Raw genomic sequence first — 25680 nt, 5'->3', positions numbered from 1 at the left:
GGATTTCCTCCTGGCACAGTGACCCACAGTTGGCCATCTCCCTTTAGCTCTCCAGGCCCTGTGCCATCTGACAAGTCCAGGGGGAGGAGAGGGGCCTGGGGAGACCCCAGAAGTAGCCCTTCTTGGGGGGCAGGTTTCATTCATTCTGACCTGTGTTTTGTGCTATACCTGATACAGCTGGATCTCTTTCTTGGTGCAAGAATAGCCCCACTTTGTTTTGTACCTGTTTCACCAGCTGTCAAACTTTGCAACAGAAAACGAGTCTCCTTGAAAAACATTCTCCAGAATCATTCCTGTGGCTTTGGTTAGTTCTCTGATACTATTGCAGGCCGAGTCCTCAGACCCAGCCCACAGTAACAAGTGTAAATGGATTACCACTTATATGTAGTAGAAGACAAAACTTGGTAGAATTTAAGAATCATAAAGGATTTAGGAGCAAATAGGGTGACGCCTTTTACTGGAGGACATGAAACATTTAGAAGAAAAAGGAAAGATTTGGATATGGGAATAGAAAGACATATCATACTCATATGTGGGGAAAGTCACGATCTTTAGTCAATTCCTGTTCTTCCTTTCAAATCAGCTTATTGCAACTCCAGTCATATTCCCGGGTATTATTTTGGGAAAAGTGGGAACAGAGAAGAGAATGTAGGGCGGTTGGATACAACTTTTTTTTTTTAACAAAAGAATTGGAGTATTTTAACAAGGCAACTAAAAGATTATAGAAATTTAAAATTAAAGGAATCAGGAAAGCTATTAGAAGCTTTCTTCTGCGAATAGGACAACAGTAAGAGCCACAAACATAGTCCTCTTTGGCATTATTTAAACATGTTTAGGTGTTTGTTATTGCTGAAGTATTTTACAGCAGTGGGAGAAATTGCTTCAGGAAATATAACCCTATAAAGAGAATAAAAATAGTCATATCTAGGTTAGGTGATCCTTTCATTTTCAGCACCAAAAATCCAGAACAGTGAAAGAATCATGCTGGTCTCTTTATCTTTATTCTCCCTTATGTTGATTCAAGTATCTCTCAGAGTTATTTTGAGAAGTGTTTTCACGCATTCACCAATTTTGTTTCTTTTTTTAATCTTTCTGGAAGCAAAACCCAAGCTGTCGATTGCAGCCATGGAAATAAACAGATCTGAAAACCATCATTTTGAAGTCTTCTTCTCTTTTAACTACTCTTAACTGGGTGAAGCTACCCTGACGACCTACCTGATAGACCACCTGGGGAGCTTTTCAGAAACCCCACGGCGCTCAGAGAACATCCACAGCCCATTACTCCCCAGTGCTGTGTGGTGTACCCAGGGGCCTGGCAGGTGTGCCCGCCTCCCGGCTGCAGCACTGTCTTGGGACGCCGATTCGCGGATCTTTTCTAGGTCATGATAATAAGCCTTCTGTCAGAATAGCCTCCACTTCTTTCCCAAATATTATCTCATTTAATCCTCACCGCAAGCTGTGTGGTTGGTCTTACTCCCTGGTTTGCGAATGAGGAGATTAAGGTCAGACCCAAGTGTGTAATCCAGTGAGGTGAATCCAAGCAAAGGCTAGATCTGGCTGGACTGGACCGTTTCCCTGCCCCCCAGTGACGTCCCTCTCCTTCCAGAATCCCTGCAGAGAAGAGCGGCGGGGTCCACACTGTCAGAAGCTGAGGAGCCAGGGGAGGCCGCCCTCCACGTGCTGTCACCCCTCGTCCACTGACAGCCCTGTGCTGAGTGAGTGTCGCGTTACTGGCGTGATAGACTCATCGGTTTGCAGGAAGCACAGGACGAGCACGAGTGGGGTGGTGGTAACGCTTCATTGTGTGTGTGGGGGAGGGTGTGGTTCTCTGCCTGCTCAGGAAGTTACATGTGTATGTGGGGTGCACCTTTCTCAAATATGCTGTATTGCACAATTAATGCTTTTTTTCATTTCCTGGAGGAAAAAAGATCCATGAAATAGATTCACTCCAATTTACTTAATCGTCCCCATATTGTTAACGTTCCGATCGCTTCCAGGTTTTCATGATACTTAACAACATTGCAGTGAACACTTCTGTGCAAAAATTGTTTTTCCGTATTTTTGATGATTAACTTGGGATAGATTTGTATGTGTGGGGCTACAGAGTCAAAGGATTCAGATACTTTGCAGCTGATACTAGGAGCCACCAACTACAGTTTTCCTCTTTTGTGTTACATATGTTCCCATTTCCCATGGACTTTCCTGAATTCGGATTCTCTCCGGGGACATGTCAGCCCCAGTGTCCTCCCCGGCGTTGCCGTCTTTGTCGCATCGTGTGCAGTGGGCTTGGTTCCGCCCCCTTGTAGTTACTGGCACCGTGTTGAGAGAGCTGATAAAGAGGGAGCTTCTGCGCCTGAGATGCATCGCCCGTGGCTGCCAGGCCACCTCCGCTCTGCAGCGCCGCCCCCATGGTCAGGGGGCAGGCAGTGCTCATGACGCTCGCACGAACCCAGAAGGAGCGTGTGCCAAATGTTGTATTCAGCTCAGTTAGTGAGGGACCAGGACAGGAAAACGGCGCAGAAACAAGTCAGGATGTGGAGATGGATGGCGAGAGTGCAGAGAATGCCGGGATAATCTGCTCACAGGGGCTGAACTACACAGTGTCCCCAGCGGGCGATTAGAAAGCCTTCTTGGAATTACCTTTTTACCGGACAGAAACATCCAAGTGAGTCTGTAACCTCACAGCGTGTGGGCTCTAAAGTGGAAAGAAGGTTAAACTTAGGTGTATCCGGGTAACCAAGTAAGTGTCAGAGGAAGGTTGTGAAACCCTGCCCAGTATAACGGTGCCATTAGGTGTAACTGCCCCCAGGACACAGCAAGATGACTGTCGGCAAAGGAGGAAGCGGGCCTCACCAGTCTCCGAAGCAGCCAGCACCGTGGCCTCGGGCTCCCAGCCTCCAGAACTGGGAGCAATATTGTTTAAGCGCCCCCCCACCCCTGTGAGGCTACGTTACAGCAGCCCGAGGGGACGGAGATGATCATGTCTGGGGGGGGGGGGGACATACGTCTTTTTACTGCGTAAATGTCAAGGTGTTTTGAGAAGTGAATAGCGGAGTTAGTCTAATACAGCTCACCTCGAGTTACACTATTTTCTTCACATCTATGCCCAAGCTCTTTCTTCCAACCGTCTCCCTGCTTTTCTAGGTTCCAAGACTAATCCTTCTCTATGTAATTTTTCATTCTGCAGCACCACAAAAAAAAAAAAAGTCTAGGAACTTGTCATAGAGAGGCTGTCAGAGCTGGAGGAGGCTGCGTGTAGGGAGGGGAAATTGGCTTTGCCTCTGACAGTTCTCTTGCTGGGTAAAGTGAGTCACGGGTGTGGAGAGAGAGACTGTGGACAACCAAGCGTGAACAGTTATATCCTGCCCGAGAGAGCTAACCAAGTAAAAAGAAGGTGGCAGTTGTTCCAGTAATAAAAGGAAATACAAAGTGAAGAAACACGATTGGCTGATTATCTTTAGTTTACCGACCAATAAATAGTCAAACACGTGCCAATTTGAACCACACCGTGATTGCATTTTCTACCTAAAAAGTCATCCAAGATCGAAACAGCTGCCTGGTGTTTGGGAGACAAATGCTCGCTCAAAAAATGTTTACTGGTCAGTTGGTGCAGCCTTTACAGTATAACTTGTGATTAAATATGGAATCTCTTTAAAATATGCGCCCTGTTGAATTAGCCACCCCACCTTTAGGCATTTGTCCTGGGAGTGACTTACAATGTAGTCTGAGATTTTGCTCCTTTTTTCAGATTCTCCCCACTCTCGCCTCATGTATAATGGTCAACCACCGTGTCTGTCCTCTGCCCTCGCTGCTCTTCCCTTCCTGTCCCCCTTCCCCAGGGGAGCTCGGAGCCTCCTGTTCCCTGTGTCCCCCCCCCCCACTCACACTGCTCCCTGCCTGCTGTCTGCCACTAGACTGACCTCCCGGGGGGGGGCTGCCCATTGTTGCTGCACATCGCCCCCCCTCCCAGCACAGGAGGCCCTCTCCCGAGTAAAAGAACAAATCAATACCTTTGCGCAGGTCACTGTACCAGTTGGAATCCCTTTCAAGTGGCTGAGAGAACCCAGGCCTGCCGGGCTTCAGTTAAGGAGGTGTGTTTCCCGTGGAAAGCAGTGACTCCAGGCTGTTCCTCTAAGTTGACTTGGAGGTGGCTTCCTGTACGTAATGATCTAAAGAGTGATTGCATGACTGCATTTAGCCACGAGGTGGAGACTGTATCCTAGTGCTGGAAAACACTCCAGCTCCTGGAAGTTCTGTACTTAGAATTTTAGAATGAAAGACCGTAATTAATTTCTTGTTGCGCCTTTGGCCCCATTTATAAGATGGAAAAACTGAGTCCCAGAGAGGTCACAGAATCAGTTTTCAGCAGATAGGAGGGGGAGATTCTCCTGCTGACCTTGAAGAATAAACAGCTGTGATGTGAATGCCTACGCACAGGGCCAGACTGGTTCCAGGGTTTACACTGGGGTTTGGAGGAGTTCCATTCAGCTTGTTCCTTCTGACATGAAGGTGACAGCACCATTCGGTCTCTTTAGCAAGGTGGCAACCTCCTGGCCGCCCCCCAGATGGGATGGGATAACAGGCTGAGTAGCAGGGCCAGCATGCAGGGAAAGGGGTGGCACCGTCGCTTTTCTCTCTGGTCTTGAAGGTCCTATTTCAGATGGGCTCCTCTGATATCTGTCATTTCGTCTCCAGGTATCTCTCTCCCCTGCCCACAGCCACTGAGTAGGGCCAGGTCTGGGGTCAGCTGATTATCACAGGGACACGTCCTTCCCAGTGAGGGATTATACAGGTGAGGCCCAGTCCTAGCTCCCGTATTCATCTCCACATCCAGACGGCAGGGGTTGTCTCCTCACGTGGCCGTGCTCCGGTCACTTGTCGTCACTTATCATCGTCCCAGCATTTGGAAATAAAATGAGGCTGTGTACATCCTGCGCGCGTGCACACACGGGGGCGGGGGCACCTAATTGCATCCCTGGTACACTGGAGTCTTTTTACCTGCTTGCATCACCAGACAATGCGACATCAGATATTCACTGCAGAACCGGGAGGCAGAGGAGAGCGAGGGTTGAAGAGTCAGTGTGTGATCGTCACCGGGCCCGACAGAGGGATGGGGCTCATGCATCACAGTGTCCGCGTGGGGAAGGAGCGCGCACAACCCTGACCTGGTTCAAGGGCTTGGAATCCCCAGGCTGTTTCAGAAGCTGTCACTCACCACGTTCCTGTGTGGCGCCCTGGCACTTAAAGCTCTAGAGTGACCCCAGCTTTTCCTGGCGCTCCCCCATCCCCACGCGATGACCCTGCCAGCCACTTGTTTGTGTCTGCCCAGCCCGGTGGGGGGTTCCTTTTTCTGTTCCTGTTGTGTCCAGGATGAACGCAGTGGGGAGCTCCTTTCCACCTGCATTTTGTCCAGGTCGAGGTCAGAGAAAGCCATTGCTTTATCCTCCTAGTGTTAAAGATAAACCATAGGGACGAAGGAGTTAGCTCACTTACTCCTCACTTCAACTCCTCCCTTGGAGGAGCTCATTGTACCACCTGTGGACTTGGGGAGCAGCTCGGAGGTCCCATGCTGAAGGACCAACGCTCTGTTCCCAGCCGTCTGACCACTTAGCTCCTTATGCGGGTGCATCTGACGGCCGTGCAACCAGCCCTCCCAGTTTGCCAGGTTGTGACTCTGCTGTCTAAAGGGACCCAGCCCCGGGCTGGAGGCGAGGCCTCCTGTGACACAGACATTGGGGGCTGTACTGAAAGGTCCCCATGCGGACCCAGTGGAGTATTCACTGGGGAGTCAGACCTCTAATACAAACGCATAAAATCTCTGCTCCAAGAGGAGCTTGGTTTGCGATTATCATTGAGTATATTTACCATGGCTTTCTCGTGCTCCCTGCCCTCAGGAGCTACAGAGGTGGCTGGGGCGGCAGAGCTGCCGTGGGCAGCCTGCGTTCTCCGTCCTGTTCACCCACTGAGGGCTGCCTTGCAGAGACACTTGTCTAGACTTCACCTATTAGTCTGCATCAGGGCTGGCGGACACTGTAACTGCATTTGCTTCGTTTCCTGTACAATTCACAGGAAGATCATTAAGCAGCAGGGAAGAGCAGAGGTCAGAATACGTGAGCATGACACGGAACGGTTTAGGCTGGCCGTCAGGATCCAAAGGAACCAGAAAGGTCCACTTCAAGGACTTACAAAACGGTGTGAGACAGTGTGTATTCCTCTCGCTGGCTGGCATTCCTTGAGCCAGTATTGTGCAGGAGATTTTAGTACAAAACTGAGATGGACCACCCGCCACATCCATGAAGACTCCGTAATTCCACTGTCAGTACAGGGTGCATGTTACCCGTGAGCTCTCGGGCCTGAGGGTTCATGGCGCTGCGCTGTTAACAGATGTGAACAGCAGCCGAGGTCCTCAGCAGACGCGAGCTTCTCCGCCAGTAGTGACCAGTCGTGTCAGTAGCGGAAGCATGTAGTTTGCATGCAAAAAAGCATAAAAGGAGGAGATGACATTTGCAAAGGCAGCTTAGAGCTTTTTACTCCTGCCCTTGTCATTACGGTGTTTTTTAAATAACTTTAATTTTATAATAGTTTTAGATTTAAAAAAGACTGAAGATAATGTGGAGAGCCTCCCTGTACCCCGCACCCCGTTTCCCCATCACTAATATCTCACATTAGCGTGTACATTCTTCACAATTCATGAACCAATATTGATACATTCGTATGAATTAGAATCCATACTTTATTTGCATTTCCTTAGTTTTGCCCAATGTCCTTTCCGTGTTCAAGGATCCCACCTTCCATTTTGTCACCATTTCATTATAGAATCCTCTTGGTTCTGACAGTTTCTCTGACTGGCCTCAGTGTAGGCGACTCTGACCGTTTGGAGGGTGCTGATCGGGTGTGTCATGGCGTGTCCCTCCGCTGCTGTTGGTCTTGTGTTTTTCTCATGGTTACCCCGGGTTATGAGTTTGGCGCAGGAAGACCAGGGGAGCGTCCTTGGCGTCATGTGGCACCGCGGTGCTTCCGAGTGGCCTTGATGCTGGCCAGGCAGCGCTCGTCAGGTGTCCCCTGTGACATTCTCTCTCCTCTCCCTCGTACCGTCCGCCTGGAAAGGCAGAGACTGCAGTCCCCACTGAACGGATGGGGGCGCTTTGAAGACAAAGTACCTCCATATGGTATTTGGACTCCGCTGCATTGGAGATCTGTCTGTCCCCCCCAGTTATTTATCTACTCAACCATTTATGTATAGCACTATGGACTCGTGGATATTTATTTTACACTCTGTGTTTTAATCCATGTCTACTCTTTCTGGTTGCTCAGATCATTCCAGCTATGGCCACGGCAGGTACCGAGGTTGACATGTTCAGAGAGGGACAATAAGGGAGCCGTCTGGTGGCTACAGATGACGTCAGGGGAGCCTGTGGACCTGGGCAGGCAAAGAGAAGAGAAGAGAATGTTCTGGTGTGGGAGGGTCAGGCCCGGGGGCGAGGCAGCAGTGAGCAGGGCAGCTGGTTTGGGGTGAAGGTCCAGCTGCACAGACGGGGAGGTTCAGGGGACACATGGTGGAAGTCCTGAATGGCAGACGGAAAACTAGAAGTACAGGCTTCTTGTAGTGAGAATGGGCAGAGGCTCCTGAAGTTTTCTCAGAAGAGATACAACAGGACAAAGCAGGCCACAGCCCACAGCTGACCCCAGGTGTGATGGCAGATGGACAGAGACTGGCTTCTCAGCAGCCCCCAGTACAGATGTGGGGGGTGGCGTCTGATTCATGCTGTGTCCCCAGAGACGAGCCAAGGGGATGGCAGTAGATATCACTGATCCGTTGACGAATTATTGAATGAATGAGATTGTACTTCATGTACGTAAGGAATGAATGAGTGCCGGCCACTGGAAGGCTGGATACCTTCATTGGGCTTTCACCCAGCAGTGTCTCCTAGGGTTTGGAAAACCACTCTGTCGTAGTCGTCTCAGCCTGGGCTCCCTGGTGCCATAACCTCAGCCGTGGATTCTGTCTTCTCAGTGCCTGGCATCTGAATGTCCACACCCCATGCCCCCTGCCATGTTTGTCAGCGCCCTCCCTTGGGCCCTGTGGGTGAGGCTGGAAGGTAAGCGGATAGACTGTTCAGAGCCTGCGTGATTGGAGGAGGGTGGCAGCTCCTCCCTGTCCCCAAAGGCCATTGTCACTTTCCATCTTGAATGACCTACCTGTGCCCCCCATTGTACGTTCAGAATAGTCATTTATCTTTCGAGACCCAAACCAAACAATATGCCTTCCCTGTCTCCTATCCTCCCGTTGCTCCAAGCATCCATATAGCACAGCAGTTAACTCTCGCGTTGTAATTCTTGCTTTGTCTGTCGTCCCACTAAGCATCAAATTGCTTTTAGGAGAGGACGGTGTGTTTTTTAAATTTCATCCCTAAGGAAGTACACAGGACCAGGCCCAAACCAGGCAGGCAGTCAGCAAAAGCTTGGTGAGACCACACAAATGAATGTTTTGGTTCCTTCCTGTCACTCGTCCTCCCTGTCCTGGCCAAGCCAGCTCACCCCACATAGGCCGCGTGTGAGAATTCTACTTCTGCCTTGGTGTTAAGTTGGATAGGAGGGGACGAGCAGAAAGGCTGTAGGCAGCAGGAGGGAACAGACACGTTTACAGGAAGGTGAAAGAGGGTTTCTGCTATAAGCTGACAGAGGGAGAAAGAACAGGAAAGGATCAGGACAACTCTCAGAAGGAATCGGTCCTAGATTTTAGCAAACAGCACTTGGTTCATTTTTCTTCCTGCAGCTGTGTCGACTGCCTTCTCTATTTTATGGCCATTTAGAGATCATTTCAGGTCCTATTCCGTAATTGTTTTCTTGCTAAGCTTCCTTTAGACAGAAAAATGGTAATGCATTTAGGATGTTTTCAGAAGTCCCCAGGGAGATTAATTTGTTTACAGGATTGTGTATCCTATGGTTAAACCAACCAGGAAAAACACAGGCCCTGCTTCTCAGCGCTGCTGAGTGAGGTCACCAGGCAGGCGATGTTTGCCGGGTCCCGTGAGCTCCGCCTGGGGCTCTCTGCGTTGAGCTGTGGCCGGCCAGACACATGTCAGAGGCCGTTCTTTGGAATGTTGCTCTCAAATCGTCCATGCCAAGGTGCCCTCCTCAATCTCACTAGCTCAGCTGTCTGCACTGGACTTGCTTAGTTCCCAAGACTGGCGTGTGCAGGCGGCAGACACCGACGCCCCTCCTGTAGCCTATCCCACTGCTCCCCTGTGTGTGGTCTTCATGAACCTTCTCTCTCCGTTTCCAACCCCCAAGTGGTTTCCTGGCACGTGGGTGCTACTCCTGCACCATGAGGCTGGCTGCAGGTGAACCACCGCAGCAGAGTTGGAATACAGTAAACGTACAGCACGGCGAGGCCTATGTCTGGCCGTGCACCACAGCGTGCCGTTCCCAAGTGACAGCATTTAATTGTGCGTTGTAATTCCCTGCTGCACAGGCCAAGTCTGCGTCACCACAGCTTCCAGAGTAACGGGTACAAGCTTCATGGGACCCTGTCATCATTAGTGATCATTTGTCTTCCTTTTCTCACCTCATGAAGACGCCACTTAGCGGATTTCGTTCTTCTGCAGTTGGGCCGGGAGCCCGTGTTCAGTTACAGTGTGAGTGTCTCAGCAGGCGGCCTGCTTCCCAGGAGCTCTGGGCTCCATCCCCACGTCTCTGGGCTTTGGCCACTGCTTCCCTCCTCCATGGCCACTGCAGTAAATGTTAACACCACACCCAGTTAAGTTCTGGGTATGTCGTTGGCGGCCATTCAGCTTTGTTTATTAGATTCGTATGCTTCTTCGAAGGGGGAAGGCATCTGTAGAATTTTTTTCTTAGCTGGATTGAAGAGCCCACGTAGTGTGTCTGTCATACACTTAATAAAACAGACTTGCAGTATCCTTTCTTTGCATGTTCTCTCCAGGAATCAGAGTAGTTCTCAAGAAATTTCAAAAACATTCTAACCAAGCTCTCATGCTGACGTTAAAAATAATGTAAATAATAGTGACAGTAATGGCCATGGCAGTAGTTGGTATAAAATGACTAAGCTCGCAAGTATCTAGATGAGTAACAGTGTCACATGACCCCCACCCCCTCCCCATGGAAGTCTCAGGGTGTCTGCTCAGTGTCAAGCTTATTTGCAGCTGATGATTTCAGGAGGATTTCAACAACAACAACAGAATCATTTGTTCTCATGTCTCCACAAATTCAGTTGTTAGTCAGACGGTCAGAAACCATTTATTCTTGAGCATCTTCCCTGAATAACATTTTCCAGACCCACAACATGTTTCTAAGCTTCAAACAAAAGCTTTTAGTCTCACTGACACAATATAACAAGCGTGCAAATATATCTCAGAAATGAAAAAGTCTGTCTTGTAAAATCCAGAGCTAGAAACTTGATATCTTACAAAAGGGGGCTCGGCGTTGCCGATGGCACTCAGACATTACACTTTCGGGCGTGTTCGGGGATATTAATGTCTCGGAACAGAATTCATTTAGCGATGGAAACAAATGTCTTTACTTGATGATGTAGGGAGTGAATGTTTTTGTTCCTGTAAGCTAAGCCTTCTGATGATTTCTGTTAAAACCTCCTGGGTTTTATAACAAAATTTTATTCTTTTTTTTAGCTGAAAGGGATTTGTATGTTATACAAATAGATCTTTCATTGCTACTTCTCTCCCTTTCCTTCATAACCTTCCTTCTCCCACCACAAAGATCCTGTACACAGTTGGTCTAGGAATAATAGTTTTACCTCATTTTGACAATGCATCCATTTTGTTCTTAAATGTTCCAATTGTAAGCACTTGCTTGAGGGATTTTTAGTCATTTTATATGTCTGCACGTCCTGGCCTAACTTAAAATCATGCAGGACATCTAAAGCCTCTAATCAGACTGAGAGAGGAAGTCACATGCCTGCAGGCAGTTTGTCCCCTGCCATCCCCTGCAGGGAACGGGAGCTTAGGGAGGAACTTGGCAAGTGAATCTGCGTCCCTCAGCTCTTGTCCCTTGTCCGGAGTGACCAGCAGCACTGACTTGGATGCCAGGGGCACTTCAAAGGGATTTTTTTTTTTTAAAACTCATACCAAGGAAACCATTAGGAGTCCACAGGCAAATCTGAGCCCCTTAAGAACTCATTTACCAATAATCATAAAAACACATCACATCACATGTAAAGAGAGCAACTTTCATTTGACAACATACTGAATTTTTTTAAAATGACAATTTTTTAAAAATGAAAATTGTTTGACCCAGTCATTTCACTTCTGGAAAACTAATTCTAAAGAAATCATGCTAAAAGCAGACAAAGCATCAGTGGGGGGGAAAAAATGCATGTGGGAGGACAAAATGGGTGTTTGAGAAATGGGGGAAATGGAATGCTTCATATTTAGATAGGAGCTTCCACTCAATGATCTGCTGGTAAAATACTCGTATATGCAAAGAGGAGACAAAAATATTCAAAATAGTAAATTGCATAAAATCAATATAAAATATTTCATATTTTGAATAAATGTTTCAAAATGAGGCAGAGGGGCCTTTAGAAAAGGTAGGATAAAAAAAATCTTTGCAGTGCTCAGAAATAGTGCGTAAAAGTAAAGATCTCTAAAAGAATGCCAAAAAAGTTCTGGGGGCTAGAAATAATTCTATTATACATGCCATTTTGTGCATTTGATAAGCACGAATTTTATCCAGATGACCTCAGACAGATTGGTGGACAGCTCACCTGGCTTCACAGGCCCCCAGGTCCGTCTCTGACCCAAGGCCAGCTCTGGCACCCAGACTCTGCTTTGTCCCGGCGCCCTGAGCCCTGGGTCTGAACACCTGTCAAACAGCCCAGACCTCGGGGCCCTCGCCAGGCCAGTGTGTGCAGACAGTGAGTGCGGTCTGATTATCTGCTGATGAATCCATAAAGGAATGACGGAACGAATGAGGTTCTCGGCCCCACCTGGCCTTCCTGACGGGTGTCCTTCGTTCCGCGACGTCTGCTGGCCACCCCATTCATTTACTTACCTACCTGTTGAGTCCCCAGCTATACTAACTGGAGATGAACAGAAAGGCGCGTTCCTATGTCAGTCCTGCACCTTCCCACCCAGGTAATGGACGATTAACCTCACTGCAAACCAACCATTCCTGTGTTAATTAGACAATAGAGGTTCATGTTGTGAAACTGGGGGAACTCCTGGACTTGGGGGTGAATTCGTGGCAGAGAGTCCTGGTGAGTGGTAGTTGTTACGAATGCCTGCAGATGGGAACCTGCCCGTGACAAAGGGCTCTGGGCCCATTCTGGCTGGGGACGGTGAAAGGAGCTGCCGACCTCTGCCCAGGGCCCGGGGCCAGCTAGGCAGCCCGTCTTACAGCAGGAGATTTGTTCTCAGAATATGCGTGTGATCACCTGTCTCTCAGATTCTTACTTTCTTACCCTGAAAACTCAAGGCGGCCTCTGATTTCTCCAAGCACCAGGCTCATAGGGTCATCGTGTGGATTCCTGTGACCACACTGAGAAACGTCAGGTACTAACGTGTTAATTTAGGATTAATACCATGCTGAAGCATTTGGAGGTGACATGGCATTATTTCTGAAAACTATGTTTAAATGGTGTCGGGGGAAATGTATATAGTGAGAAATACAGCAGATGTGGCAAAACGTTAGCAATCGGTGAATCTAGGTGAAAAGTATACAGTATTCACAGTAGTATTCTATCAGCATTTCTGTAGGTGTGACTTTTTTGAAAATAGAAAACAAAGCTGGAAAAAAATCATAAAAACAAATAAAATGTATGACTGTCCCTCCCCTGGACAATGCTGTGTGAACACGCTCAAGAATCTCATTCTCTCTCAGCCTCTTTCTTGATGTAAAAATGGGAAAAGATAAGCTCTGCCTTTCGTTCTCCCCAAGTTATTTTGTGGACGCCAGTCACGATAAGTTATGTAAAGTGCTTTGCAAACCACAGAGCCCTGTGTGGGCAGAAGGGGTCACAGATGTATGACTTGGTGACCCCTAGATCAGCTGCCAAGCCCCCCGCTGTCCAGACTCCAGCCAGTCCCGGCTGCTGTAACCACCTTAACATACATAGTCATGGTCGGCATGCATATGCATGACCCACATGCATATGCATGACTGGCCTCCTGGCTTCTTCCCTGCTCCAGCACCAGCGGCAGACCAGCAGTCCTGCTCCTGAGACCTGGAGGGCAGAGCGACTTGCGGCAACATTCAGAAACCTCCCCTGGAGCAGACCCTGCCTGCTGGCTTCCCGTGCCCCACTCACCCCTAGTGATCACCGGCGCCCATGAAACCCTCTAGGGCATCCCAGCGCTACAGAAGCATCCGGAGAAATGCCAGCCAGCACTACTTGTACCGGGAGTCCCTGCTGCTCAGGTGAGTGAAGGCAGGTGTGTGGGGAAGGGAACCCTGGGGACGGTGCGCCTTCAGCATGAGCACAGAAACGCCTGGGTCCAGGTTCTCGCAGAACCTCGGCAGGTGCACAGAAGGAGGCGGCTCCATCGCTCCTTGACCAGGAGAGCCAAACCCAAACCTGTGCCCCAACCTGGCTTTCCCGCTGGCCATACCCACAGACTATAGAGAAACGCTTCCTCTGTCTCTCTGTTCCCTCAGTTAGCAGAGAGGTAACATGTCCTCTTAACAAATAAGGTGTCTGCTGGGAAAGGCTTCAGGCTCGTATGCCGTGGGGGGGGTCTAGTCAGATTTGTTAAATGTTTGTAAAGGTGTGTTAAAACCTCCATAAATTGGAGAAAATTCTCCTTTACGTAAGTGAAACTATCTAATTTCAAGAAAAGCAAAGGAATTATTTTCTCTTCCTTTTTATTAAGTGCATCATTGATCAAACAGGCAAAGGAGAATACGCTTCTTTCCCAAGCGGTTGCAGTAAGATCAGTGTATTAATTATTACTGGGAATAAATGTTGCTACATGTTGAGAAATTATTTGCCTAGAGAGTAACTATTTCCTTGAAATATTTGTCCACGTAAAATTGCTCAGCTAGTTTCTTGTTGGAAGAAATTGCTGCCTCTTCTGCCTTCGTTATGTCAAGTTTCAGATAAATTGAAGTGGGAACAGGGAGGGATTTCTGGGCAACAGAATTTGGTTTCTATTTATTTTACATCCGGAGTTAGGGAACAGGGAGGAGTCCTGTCTAAAACGAGCTGATTCTTTCAATGAGCCTGAGAAAGGACATTGTTTTGCCATCAAAGATGCTGCTTTTGAGGAATTGTGGATAAGCACCCTCTTAGTTCCTTCTATGGCGTCTTCTGAAAATCTCTCTCAGGCTGGGAAAGCATTCTCTTTCACTGACCCACCCAAGTAATAGAATCCAGTAAAAGTGTTTTGGTGGGCTGCTATTATAACACTGCCAAATTCTCCCACTCCCTCCTGGCCCCTCCCATCCTACACACACACATACCCCTTGCATGTACTCACTGTCACACACACACACACACACGCACCCCACACCACCCCACCCCAGCCCCAGGCAGCAAGAGGCTAACCTTGCTCAGGCAAGGTCCTTGCTGTAAGAGTTCTGCTCATCAGATTTCCTCCTTTGCGCCCGGTGCACGCAGCAGCTTGGATGACAGCTTTAATGCTGGTGAGACGGGGGACAGCAGTGATCCAGAGCAAATCTTCCAGAACATACAGTTCCAGAAGGAGCTGATGGCAAACCTGCAGAGCAGACCCTGGACCATGGGACAGAAGCTGAGGGCACTGCGGTAAGTCCAGTCTCCGTGGCTGTCAGTGCTCACTCCCTTGTACCGCCCGGCCCGGCCCGGCCTGGCAAACTGGCGGAAAGACCGTGGGAGAAGGCACAGAGATGTGTGAGGGTCTCTGGCCCAGGCCGGGCCTCCAGGTGGCCCGTTCCCTGTGTGTCTTGGTGTGTGTGTGTTGGAAGTTTCTCGTTTTCTACCTCCTTTTCAAATAGTAGAGGTGAACAAAATAACCTCTCTAGAGACAGATGTACAATCCTGTCGGCACCAGAAATGTCAGACCTGTAAAGAACTTTTATAAGAGTGTGTTTGAGCCAAATGCATGACAGTTGCACAGGAACAATGGGCAGGGCTGGCTTAAAACCTGTCTCTAGAGGTGACTCCCCACCATGACGGGCCAGTTGGGAATTTATGATGTATTACAGCACCTCTTGAGTCCACAGTCCAAGTGAAAATAGCTGTTAATTTTACCTGCCTGGCTAGTACCTCCCTCTGTGGAGAAAAGCCTTCGTGGGAAGCCAGATAACTGTGACACTAAGACTCCTGTCGGAGCATCTGTTCAGATGGTGGAGAAGAGCTGAAGATTTGAAGCCAGATTGCCTGAATGCACACACGGCCGCCACCAATCAGTGGTGGGGGTACTGGGTAGTTTTCTTAATTTCTCTAAATACCAGCTCCTTCCCCTTCAGTGCTGAAGTGACGGTGAAGAGGAGTGCCTGCCTCCCGCAGCAGGTTTCCAGAAATGTCTGCCGAACACTCAGGGAGGCCTGGTTGTCCTCAGATCTACTGAGGCAGGGGTCCGCAACGAGGGCTCCGCGTTCCCAAGGTGCTTTCAGGCTGGTTGCTTCGCATATTCATTTGAGATCAGTGCAGGGATTAAGTGAGATAAACCCCCCGAGTGCCAGGCGTCCGGGGTGTGCAGTCATCACTCCCCGTGAGTGAGTGGTGATCGGTGATGCCGCTGTCTGGGGCCACAGCTGTGAAGGGACATAATGGCCGGTCCTGTCGAGCTGAGACGTGGACGCCCCTGGAGAAAACAAGCAGTGAATTGCCCACCAGGCACCCACCGCCGTGTGGCCAGGGTTAGAAGCACCACCCTCTCTTATGGTCCAGTGCCTCGTCCAGATGCCCAGCACGTAGCCCTTGCTCTCCTGGTCTGCCTTGAGGCATGCATTTCCTCCCCTGAAACCCACCTTTGTTAGACTTGCTCTCCAAGGCGTGTTCTTCCAGTCAGGACCAGGTGCCGCCTGCCCCCGGTGGCTGCCCAGGTGGCTGCCCAGGTAGCGAAGATCACACCTGTCTTTCTGACTCGCAGACGTTGCCAGTTACGTTCCCTGTCTGTGACCTGCTCTCACCCCTTTCACCTCTTTAAGTGAGGATGGCACTCTTCAGCTGAAAGGACTGGTACTCAGAGATGTGAAGTGGCTTACCCCAGGACACAGCTCCTGAGAGCTGGAGCTCAGTTGGACACGTGGGCTTCCTGACCCCAGCTGAAACAGGAACTCTCCCAGCATAATCATCGGACCAGTTTATCTTAAAAAAATGATGGGTTCTATCAGAATTTTTAAATCATACAGAAATGCAGACGGTGAGCATTTGTCTGAACCGTACAAGGTTAAGCTGTTTCAACCTGCGGGCAGAGCAGAGCAGAGCAAACGAGACCTTTCCTGTCCAAACACCTGAGAAGCAAAAGAAGAAACCAGGCCTTCTGCCAGGCTGCCTGGCTGGAACGTCAGCTCTCACCCTCGTCTGCATGTCTGGTTCTGACCAGAACGCAGCCAGACCACTGGCTGGTCTGTGAATTGGGGGTGATTGGAATGTGGGCGCAGAGGTGCAGACCCGAGCGTTGGTTTGGTCAGGTCATGTGTGGAAGAGGTCACTCTGCCCAGGAAGCGGGAGTCCGGCAGCTCCTGGGTCTCGCGAGGAAGGACTCGGAGCGGGGGTGTTGCTGGGAGGCTGGGATGCATGCAGGAATGCCTGGCACCTGGACTGATTTGGAAGGACAAACTGCTTGGGCTCTGAGTGCGGCCCCACGGAGGGGGGGCAGCGTGCATAGTGGGGATCCCGCGGTGCTGTGCCGGATGTGGTTCCCTCGACCGTGACATTCATCTCGAGGAGCGCCCGACTCAGTCTGTCCCACGGCGCTAACACGGGCTTCATCGGGTGCTCCATGAATTAGCCCCCTTTGCAGTATTAATCCTTTCAGGGCAGACAGCGGGTCAGCTCATCAGAGTGATCAGTTCGTGTGTCCGGGTTTGGTTCGGGCTGAGTCAGGCTGTCCATGGCTGTGTAGACACAGCTTTCTTGCTCACAGGAACCAGACATACCTGTTTCTAGTCTGACTCACCTCCTAGGAACTGAGTGCGGGAGGAAGGGTGCTGACATCAAGTGGCCAAACTGAGAAGCTGCTGCCTGCTGCCCGGGTTTCCCAACTCAGACTCCAGCCAACAAGGGTGGGGCCACTAGAAAGTCCCTTGTAACGTTTGTATGAAATAATCTACTTCAGTGTTAAAGAAAATATGTTTTCCCCCTTTTACTGAGCAATAATTGGCGTGTGTCCCCATGTAAGTCTAAGGTGTGTAAGTCTAAGGTAAATCCGGCATGCTGGCTGGGTGCCCACGTCCAGTGAAGCGATTACCACAGTAGGCTCATCTCATACAGATACAACGAAAAGAAAAGAATACTTCCTCATGACGAGAGCTCAGGCTTTGCACTCTCAGCAGTGTTCCCATATCCCATCCAGCGGCGTCAGCTGGACTCACGTGCTGTACGTGACATCCCGAGTACTCTTTCATCTCACAGCCAAGTCTGTTCCTTGGCCCACCGTCCTCCAGTCCCCGGCCCCAGCCTCTACCTCGGTAACCACCACCTCGCTGACCGCCGTCTGAGGTGTTGGGAGTCTGCCCATTACCAGAGACCAGGAGATGAAAGGTCTGCACGCCTCCCCCGACCCCCAGCACCTTGTCCCGTGTTGTCCGGCCTCCTGCCCCTGTGGTGGGGTGTTCGCTCACGTGTTTTGCCTGTAATGGATGAAGTTATGCTCACTGTCACCTCTTTCCTCTCAGACGAGCGAAGGACATCATCCTGAAGTTTGAAGGGCGGCTGACCAGGACCCGCGGCTACCAAGCAGCAGGTGCCAAGGTAACGCGCACAGGTGGTCTCGGGAGTGGCACCTGCCATAGCCCTCGTGGACCTCAGTCACGAGCCGCCGTAGAGCAGCGTGGGGGCTGTAAGGTCTGCAGGTCCCCAACCTGGGATTGTGGTCCCAGATCCCGTCACTTGCCAGTGATGTGGCCCTGGGTGAGCCTCGTGTATCCGAAGTGTATGTCTTCCCTTGAGAGAATGATCCAGCACCTTTCCTGACTTCATCCCACGTGTGGGATTGGTTGCTTGTGTCTCTTACAAGGGAAGGTTATAGGTGAATCCAACGCCCCTTTTATAATACAGCGCTAAGGTGTTTGTTTCTTATTTTTCCCATTCAGGTACTTAAAGCTAAACTGTAGTATATACTGAAATTATCTGCTTACAAAGACATTGCAATAATTTCCGTAACTGTTCAGAAGACGGGAAGTCATGTCTCCTTCTGTGACCGTCCCTACTTCCCAGTAGAGTGTCTATTTAAAAATCTCGTTTCATTGAATACCTAATTTTCACATCAGAGTAATCATGGTATGCATACATTTTGGCTTCTTTTTTCATTTAACACCACAACATAAAGACTTTTCCATGTTGCTAAGTAGTTTTTTTGCTTACCGTTTGCAGTGCCTTTCGCCCTGGGGACTTGGTTTTGAAGCATCAGATAAGCCTGGTATTTTTCCCATGCCTTCCAACTCATGGTCTCATGCCTTTTAATCCCCTTTGTCTCTAGGAAGCTGCCTCGGGCACAGCTAGTGTAGACGCCTCAGCAGAGTGAGTGCTGGGGGCCTGGACTGAGGAGCCCCTCCGGCCCCTCAGACAAGACCTCTGGGAGCAGAGTCTTTGCATCTCTGCTCACAAAACCAGCTCTGCTTTAGTCTGTCCCATGGATTGGAATTCTCACACAGTGTTTAATTTAAAGAGCATTCTGAATACCACTGGATGGCTTCTACTTCTTGTAGAGATGAGGAAATGACATCCCAGAGACAGAAAATCACCGTTTCCCAAGGGCACAGAGTGAGACAGAGGTGTAGCCTGATTACCCCAAGTGCTGCTTACCCGGTGGGACGCGCATGCTTCCCAAACCCACACCCTCCCCAGAGGGTGTGTGAGCGCCCGCCCGTCCTCTGGACATGGGGCTGGGAGGTGAGGGGACAGCAGTCCTCCTCTGTGAGCTGGAGGGGAAGCCCGGGGGCAGGTACGGGAATCAGGCACCATGTGCCCAGCCTAGAAGAGCCCGGAAGTGACTGCTGGGAGCCTAGGGGGGAAGCACGGCTTTCTGGGTGCAAAGGGGGTGGGCACCATCCTCATGGGAGTTGGGTCTGGAATCACGAGCGGAACGGGACCAGTTCCAGCTCCTGATAAAGTTCAGATTTGCCTTTACAAGCAGCCTGGTGGCCTTAGCAGACGCGTCCAGAATGACATTATCAGGCGCGTCTGCGTCGGCCGCGTGCTGTCTTGCAGCTGAGAACTCTGTAATTACATCTGTAGCTCTCCTTTCTGCAATGATACCATTCGCTTCCAACCCAAACCCAGATGGTTTGTGTGTTAATGGACAAGCTGCCCACGCAGTGGGGGAGCGGAGCCAGTGTCAGCGCGCAGTGTGCTGTGTTCTCCTTTGAGGGAAAAAACAGGCCTTTCTACTGCTGGCAGTTGTGTGTGAAACATGCATGACAAACTTCCAGACCTTTCTGTGGCAAGTTTGGCCAGGAGAGAGGCTGGGAGGTGAGCTCCAGCTGCAGGATGGGGGGTGCTCATTTTCAGGGTACACTCTAGACTCTGGTCCTCGAACGGGGGGGATTGTAGTCCTGTAGGGAGTTACTTAGCCACGTGGCTTTCTGGGCCCCGCTCCAGGGGGGGCTCAGGTGGCTGTACTGGGCCTCATTCCTCAAGCTCTGCGTCCCCCCGCAGCAGGGATGGTAGGAAGGGGGCGGCCGAGACCCCAGAGGATACACACCTCGGTGTAGACCCGCAGCTGTGCGCCCAGAGCAGGTGCCCTCTGAGCAGGAGCGCAGAGCAGACTGGGGGCTCGTGGTCCTAGGGCCCCCCGAGCCCCTGTGAACCCAGCCTGAAGGCGTCAGACTGGTCACATCCCCTCCTCCACTAAGGACCCTGGTGCCCAAAGCCACTGCCGTTGTCACAGATGCCAAGTTCTCTAACCTTGTTCCCTCCTTCAGCTCTGGCGGAAGTTGGCTCGTCTTGCCCGTAACTTCCTGGTCATCTTCATCCCCTGGGAAACGAGGATAAAGAAAATCGAGAGTAAGCTGGCCCCTGGAGGAGGGGGTGGGGTGCGGCACTGGTGTCCGGCCAGTAGCGGGGCCAGGGACTGACGCCTGCCGGTCCTTCCACCGGGCAGCCGGGGGCACTGGCACATGTGGCGCTGACCCTGCTGGAGATGGGGAAACCACCATCACCCGGGAGGGAAACAGTCCCACGTTCTGCTGTGGCTCTGTCAGTTCCTTCAGTAGTCAGACACAACGCAAATCCCAAAGGACTAAGGAAAAAATGGTGGGTGAATAAGAGCGTAACATGGGCAGTTGCAAAACAAAAGTACAGATGTGCATTTTCGTAGCTGCTGCTTTGCCCCCCTCCCCAGAGGAGTCCCCTGGTCTGGACTGTTACACATGCGGGGCGCACGTCACCTGGCCAGGCCGTCCAGCTCCACGTGAGGCAGTGACTGATTGAGGGGCGTTCAAAGTGGGAGCACCTCTGTGCTGCCCCCAGAGCTCCTTCCCGCGGGCACAGGCCAGGCCGGGCTCCAGCCGAGACCGCCTCCTCACGCAGCTCTTTCCCCATCTCCCCTGACGCCCTGACCCCTTTCTCCCGGGGGCACCTCCTCACTCATATTAGCGGAACCATTTTTCAGGCTCTGCCTCTGGGAAACCTTACCTTAGGCAGAAGTGTGATTCGTTGCAGATTCACCCTGGTGATTACTTACCTACCAGGTGGAAAGTTGGAAACGTTCTGTGTGTCCAGTAGTAGGGGATAGGTTAAATAAACGATGGAAAATGCATTCGATGGAACAATAGAATTCATGTTACAGAAGAGCATTTTTGCATGGAAAAATGCTGACAATATATTGAAAGTGCAAGATGCATGCTATAAAGAGATGCCAATTTCATATAAAAACGTATACATGTATAAAATAGTGGAGGGCTGCACTACAGGTTTAGTGGAAACTAATTCCAATAGTGATTTTAATGTATTGATCTTGGGATAGGTATGTTTTGTGTTTTCTCTGTGATGTTTTGTGTTTTCCTATTTATCATGACACACACAGACTAGATTTGAAAAAAACTGAAGAGAGGTTATTTGTTTTAACCCATCTGCTCCAGAAGGTCATAAATACCATCGACGTCCTCGTCTAACTTCTTCTGTGCGCCCTTATTTTCTCAATAGAAATTTGTTTTTAAATGCACTTTTTATTTTAGAATAGGTTTACATGTATAGAAAAGTTGCAAAGAGAGTTCCTGTAACCCCTTCACCCCGTTTCTCCTAATGTTAACATCTAGCAAATTATTTATCTTGAAATTAAGACAGAAGAAACTTTAAAGGAATCCTTGGAATTCTCAAAAGTAATGGAAAATAAAAAGAAAAATGTCAGATTCTCAGAAGATGCTGGTACTTCTGCACCTACATGAAATATTATAAGTTGGATAAAAGTATTTGAGATGAATATGACATGAGGAAAATTACTTCATTGGGGCTCTTTTCTGCCTCAGTAACTGGTGGACATGGCAGCGCGTTGATCCAGCTACACAGTCATTTTTAGATGATGAGATTCCTTGGTCACTGCATGGAGAGCCTCTGGCCCTGGGGGGGTCCTCATCATTGTGTCTTTCTGCAGGTCATTTTGGATCTGGGGTTGCCTCCTACTTCATCTTCTTGAGATGGCTATTTGGAATTAATATTGTGCTCACCATTATGACGGGTGCTTTTGTCATCATTCCTGAGGTAAGAACTATTTCAGGAGAGAAGCACATGCCGTCCGGGGAAAGGCGGAGCCGTTTGAGCAGCACTGTGAGCAGCCCGTGGTGTGGAGGACAGCCTGTGTGTCAGAGCAGGCGCAGACTGGCTCTGGGGAGGGCCAGGCAGTAACGAGGTCGGGGTCCGTGGGCCGTGACGCCCACCCACCCATTTGTGCAGATGCAGCACAGCTCAGACACCACCAAGGGTGGCTGTGCTCGCAGACAACTGTACGCGCAGATGCTGAAATTTGCGTTTCATTACAATCGTTGTGTCACAAAATAGGACTCTTCTTTTGAATTTTTCCCCAACCATTTAAAAGTGGAAAAACTGTTCTCAGCTTTCGGGCTATACAAAAAGAGGCATCAGGCTGGATTTGGCCTTCGGGCCAGTTTGTGGACACCGTGTTCAAATCAAACCCATGTCTCCACTCTCCTTCCTCCTCACAAAGTCAACGGGGCCAGTTCCCAAGTCTTTAGAGAAACCCAGGGATGTCAGTCATCCACCCCTGGAAGCCAGGTGCAGCCAGAGACAGAACACCCAGGCGCTGATCAGGCACAGAAACTCCGGCCACCCTGTTAATTTCGCATCAGTGAGGATTCAGCCGAAATCCACCCGCTAGAGGGCGCTTACATGCAGCATCTTCCCGAGAGACTGGAGGTCACCTGCCTCTTTCCCTCCTGTCCCCTCGCACCCAGAGGCCCATGGGACGTCCTGTCTCTCTCACCAGCTCATTGCAGGCCAGCCCTTTGGAAGCACGGCCAGCAAGACCATCCCCAAGGCTCACATTGCATCTGCCCAAGACCTGGACACCGTCTGGTCCCTGGGGGTGAGGCACGAGGCTGGGCCACAGGCTCGTCTGGAGGGAGGGCCTGAATGGGAGTCAGAGCTGACACCAGCGCTGTCTTTGCAGGGTTACCTCCAGTACTCAGTCCTCTTCTACGGCTACTACGGCAGAGAGAGAAGGATCGGGAGAGCTGGCTACCGGCTGCCCTTGGCGTATTTCCTGGTGGGGATGGCAGTGTTTGCGTACAGCTTCATCATCCTCTTAAAAAAGTATGGCTGCTCAGTTTCTCAGAATGTGTGCCAAGAGGGACGTGCGCCGTCTCATTTAATCTTATCAGGCATCCTGTCAAGCTAGGGCGTGACTGTACCCATTGTACAGATGAGACCAAGGCTAAAAGAGTCGTGCTGGTTTTAACCAATAGTTACTGAACACTCTTTCCTCTGGGCCCGGTTCTGTGCTGGGTCTGGAGAGACCCGACCATGCAGACGTACCAGTTCATGTCGTTTCGGACAGTGGAGGGGTGGAGTTACCCTCAGTGGGCATGGGCTCCACTGGTTCAGCTGGAAAGAAAGAATTTCATTTCCAGTCACAGCTGCACAGAGGTGCAGTGGGCTGGCTCCCAGGGCCACACGCCTTCGGGGGCCGCCTGGCCAGCACAGCGGTGGGACCGCTTGTAACCAATAACCGGCTGTTGCCATTTTCACACTGTTGGGAAGGGGTGGCCGAGGACACGGGTCGGGGCTGAACCAGCCGGTAACCGTGGCCGCGCCTGTCCTGACAGTGTCCTCGTGTGACCACTCTGGCTCTTTTGCAGGATGGCTAAGAACTCCCGCACGAGCCTGGCCAGCGCTTCCAGTGAGAACTACACCTTCTGCTGGCGGGTGTTCTGTGCCTGGGACTACCTCATTGGGAACCCGGAGGCTGCGGAGAGCAAAACCGCGGCCATCGTGAACAGCATCCGGGTGAGCGAGGGCCGCCTGCCTGCGAGGGGGGAGGCAGGGGGGGCGCGGAGGCCCAGCTGTTCAGTCCTCAGCCCCTGGCCCGCGGCTGGACGAGGGCTGGGTCCTCTCCCCAGGGGGCCTCCACCCACCCAGTTGAGTCCAGAAAGAAAATGTGAGAACTTCTCTTTTGTTTTTTTCTTCCCTAATCAACTTTATTGACATAATTGGAACTTCTCTTTATTTTTATTCTCTTATTTTCATCCTTCTGACATTTCCATTTGTGTATTTTGGATCATTCGTCTAATGGACTTGTACCGTATTACACGTAGATAGCTTGTAAATGAATAAACACATATGTGGGGGCGATAAACTTTCCATGTTGGCAGACAGTGCAGTGAGAGCATTAGAACTTGAATCTGCTGAACAGTCAGGCAGCTAAACGGTGCCCCCTTTTGACAAAAACTTCAGTTACGTACAGAATTGACTCTCCCATCTCTTTTCAACCTCCAATCTCCTTTTCTATCTATTTATGACAGAAAGCACTGGTATCAGTAGAACCTTGCAGAGTGAAGTTATGATGGAAAATAAACTAATAAATCAGTTTTGATCACAAAATATTTCTAAAGATTGATGATTAATAATGATGTTTAGCTTTTAACATCGTGTATGTGTTTCCTTGAAGGAGGCGATCCTAGAAGAACAGGAAAAGAAGAAAAGCAAAAACCTGTATGTATTCAGACTCCCCATGCTGAATGTATGGATAAGCTAGTTTTCTCTGCCACCAAAATCACCCGACTATCTGTATCTTACTTTCACACATCATCAGGCAGTTCTTTCTTCCTAAAATCTAGCCTTCCAGTGATGAGACATGGGGAAAGCCGGCAGTTGTTCAATTCCAGTATTTAGGAGTGGCTCCTCCTCCCACTGACCCAGCGACTGGTTGGGAGGTCTGAAGCTGACCAGCTTCCTGTTCTTTTACTTTGATAATAAAAGAAGTCTTTTTAGCGCCAAGTTCTAGTTTGCTACATCGAGGCAAGTCCAGCTTTATGTACCAGCAAATCTCTGAAGTCACAAGACACGGATAGTATCCATTTCTTGTTGACCAGCCTCCCCAAGTGATTTTGCCGGGTTTGGGGGCCACCTTGGTGAGGTTGGGACTCTGCTGATCCAGCAGGGTCTTTCCCAGGAAGGGGCAACGAGCCTGTCCCCATGGGACTGACACCCCTGCTTTCCCAAGTCCTCGATGGTTCTTTCACCCCGTGGTGAGTCTGCACAGGGAGGGAGCCCCCCTGAGCACAGAGAGGAAGCCGGGCGTGGGTGGGACTCCACAGGGAGTCGGGACACGTGTTCTAGCCCTCCTTGTCATCAGCTCCCGTGACCCTGACCTTCCTGGCCTGGACTTCCTCACCTGTGAAATGAGAGCATGGGACTCGTCAGTGCTTCTCAGAGGGCGAGGGCACGACCCTGATTTAGGGAAGGAGACTGTCTGGGGTTGGGACACAACGGTCCATGTGGTTAGCAGGTCTTGCACAGCCAAACTCACGGATGATTTTCATGTTCCCTCAAATTTCAAAACTATAGCCGCCCTAAGTCTGTTCCAGTTCAGAGACATCTCATTCAGTGCTTCATTGTTATAAGCAAACAAATCAGCAAAAACTGTTTCTCATCCCTCTTCCACACACAAATTCTAATCCTCTTGAGTCCGTCAAAACTTGAAGAAAACAAAGGTGTGATAGGCTTTCTGGTCTATGATAACTGGACGTGGGGGAGGAGGGTAGAGAAAGGGGAGAACTCGCACTGGACTGGCTGCTTCCCGCCAGCCCTGTGCCCGGGATCCCCAGGTGTCGTCTGTGCGTCGGGTGCCTGGGCAGAGCTCAGCGTGCCGTCCTCACACCTGCTCCTCCCACAGAGCTGTGACCGTCTGCCTGCGGGTCGTTGCCAACATGCTGGTGCTGGTCTCACTGGCGGGGAGCATTTATCTCATCTACTTCGTGGTGGACCGGTCCCAGAAGCTGGAACAGTCGAAGAAGGAGTTGACGCTCTGGGAAAAGAACGAGGTACCACACAGAAGCCGCATCCCCTTCTCCGCTCGCCTCACCCCCATTTCTGTGGCATTTCTC

At 50.4% G+C, this 25680-nt stretch overlaps 1 protein-coding gene across 1 annotated transcript in view; it reads left to right on the top strand.

Annotated features, from left to right (window-relative positions):
* Positions 1-1701: 1701 nt before the first annotated feature.
* TMC3 (transmembrane channel like 3) overlaps positions 1702-25680 on the top strand; it is a 38904-nt gene continuing 14925 nt past the window's right edge. The window contains exons 1-11 of the mRNA XM_033100213.1: positions 1702-1715; positions 13164-13392; positions 14591-14737; positions 17797-17872; positions 20044-20125; positions 21714-21820; positions 22563-22661; positions 22746-22888; positions 23434-23581; positions 24243-24286; positions 25470-25617. Of these exons, the coding sequence (XP_032956104.1) occupies positions 13304-13392; positions 14591-14737; positions 17797-17872; positions 20044-20125; positions 21714-21820; positions 22563-22661; positions 22746-22888; positions 23434-23581; positions 24243-24286; positions 25470-25617 (1083 nt within the window). The 5' untranslated portion in view covers positions 1702-1715; positions 13164-13303. The remainder of the gene's footprint in view (positions 1716-13163; positions 13393-14590; positions 14738-17796; positions 17873-20043; positions 20126-21713; positions 21821-22562; positions 22662-22745; positions 22889-23433; positions 23582-24242; positions 24287-25469; positions 25618-25680) is intronic.

Source organism: Rhinolophus ferrumequinum, chromosome 28 (genome assembly GCF_004115265.2).
Source record: "Rhinolophus ferrumequinum isolate MPI-CBG mRhiFer1 chromosome 28, mRhiFer1_v1.p, whole genome shotgun sequence".
Classification (NCBI taxonomy): domain Eukaryota; kingdom Metazoa; phylum Chordata; class Mammalia; order Chiroptera; family Rhinolophidae; genus Rhinolophus; species Rhinolophus ferrumequinum.
Note: the sequence above shows the minus strand (reverse complement) of the source record. Positions and strands in the feature narration are given on the sequence as shown.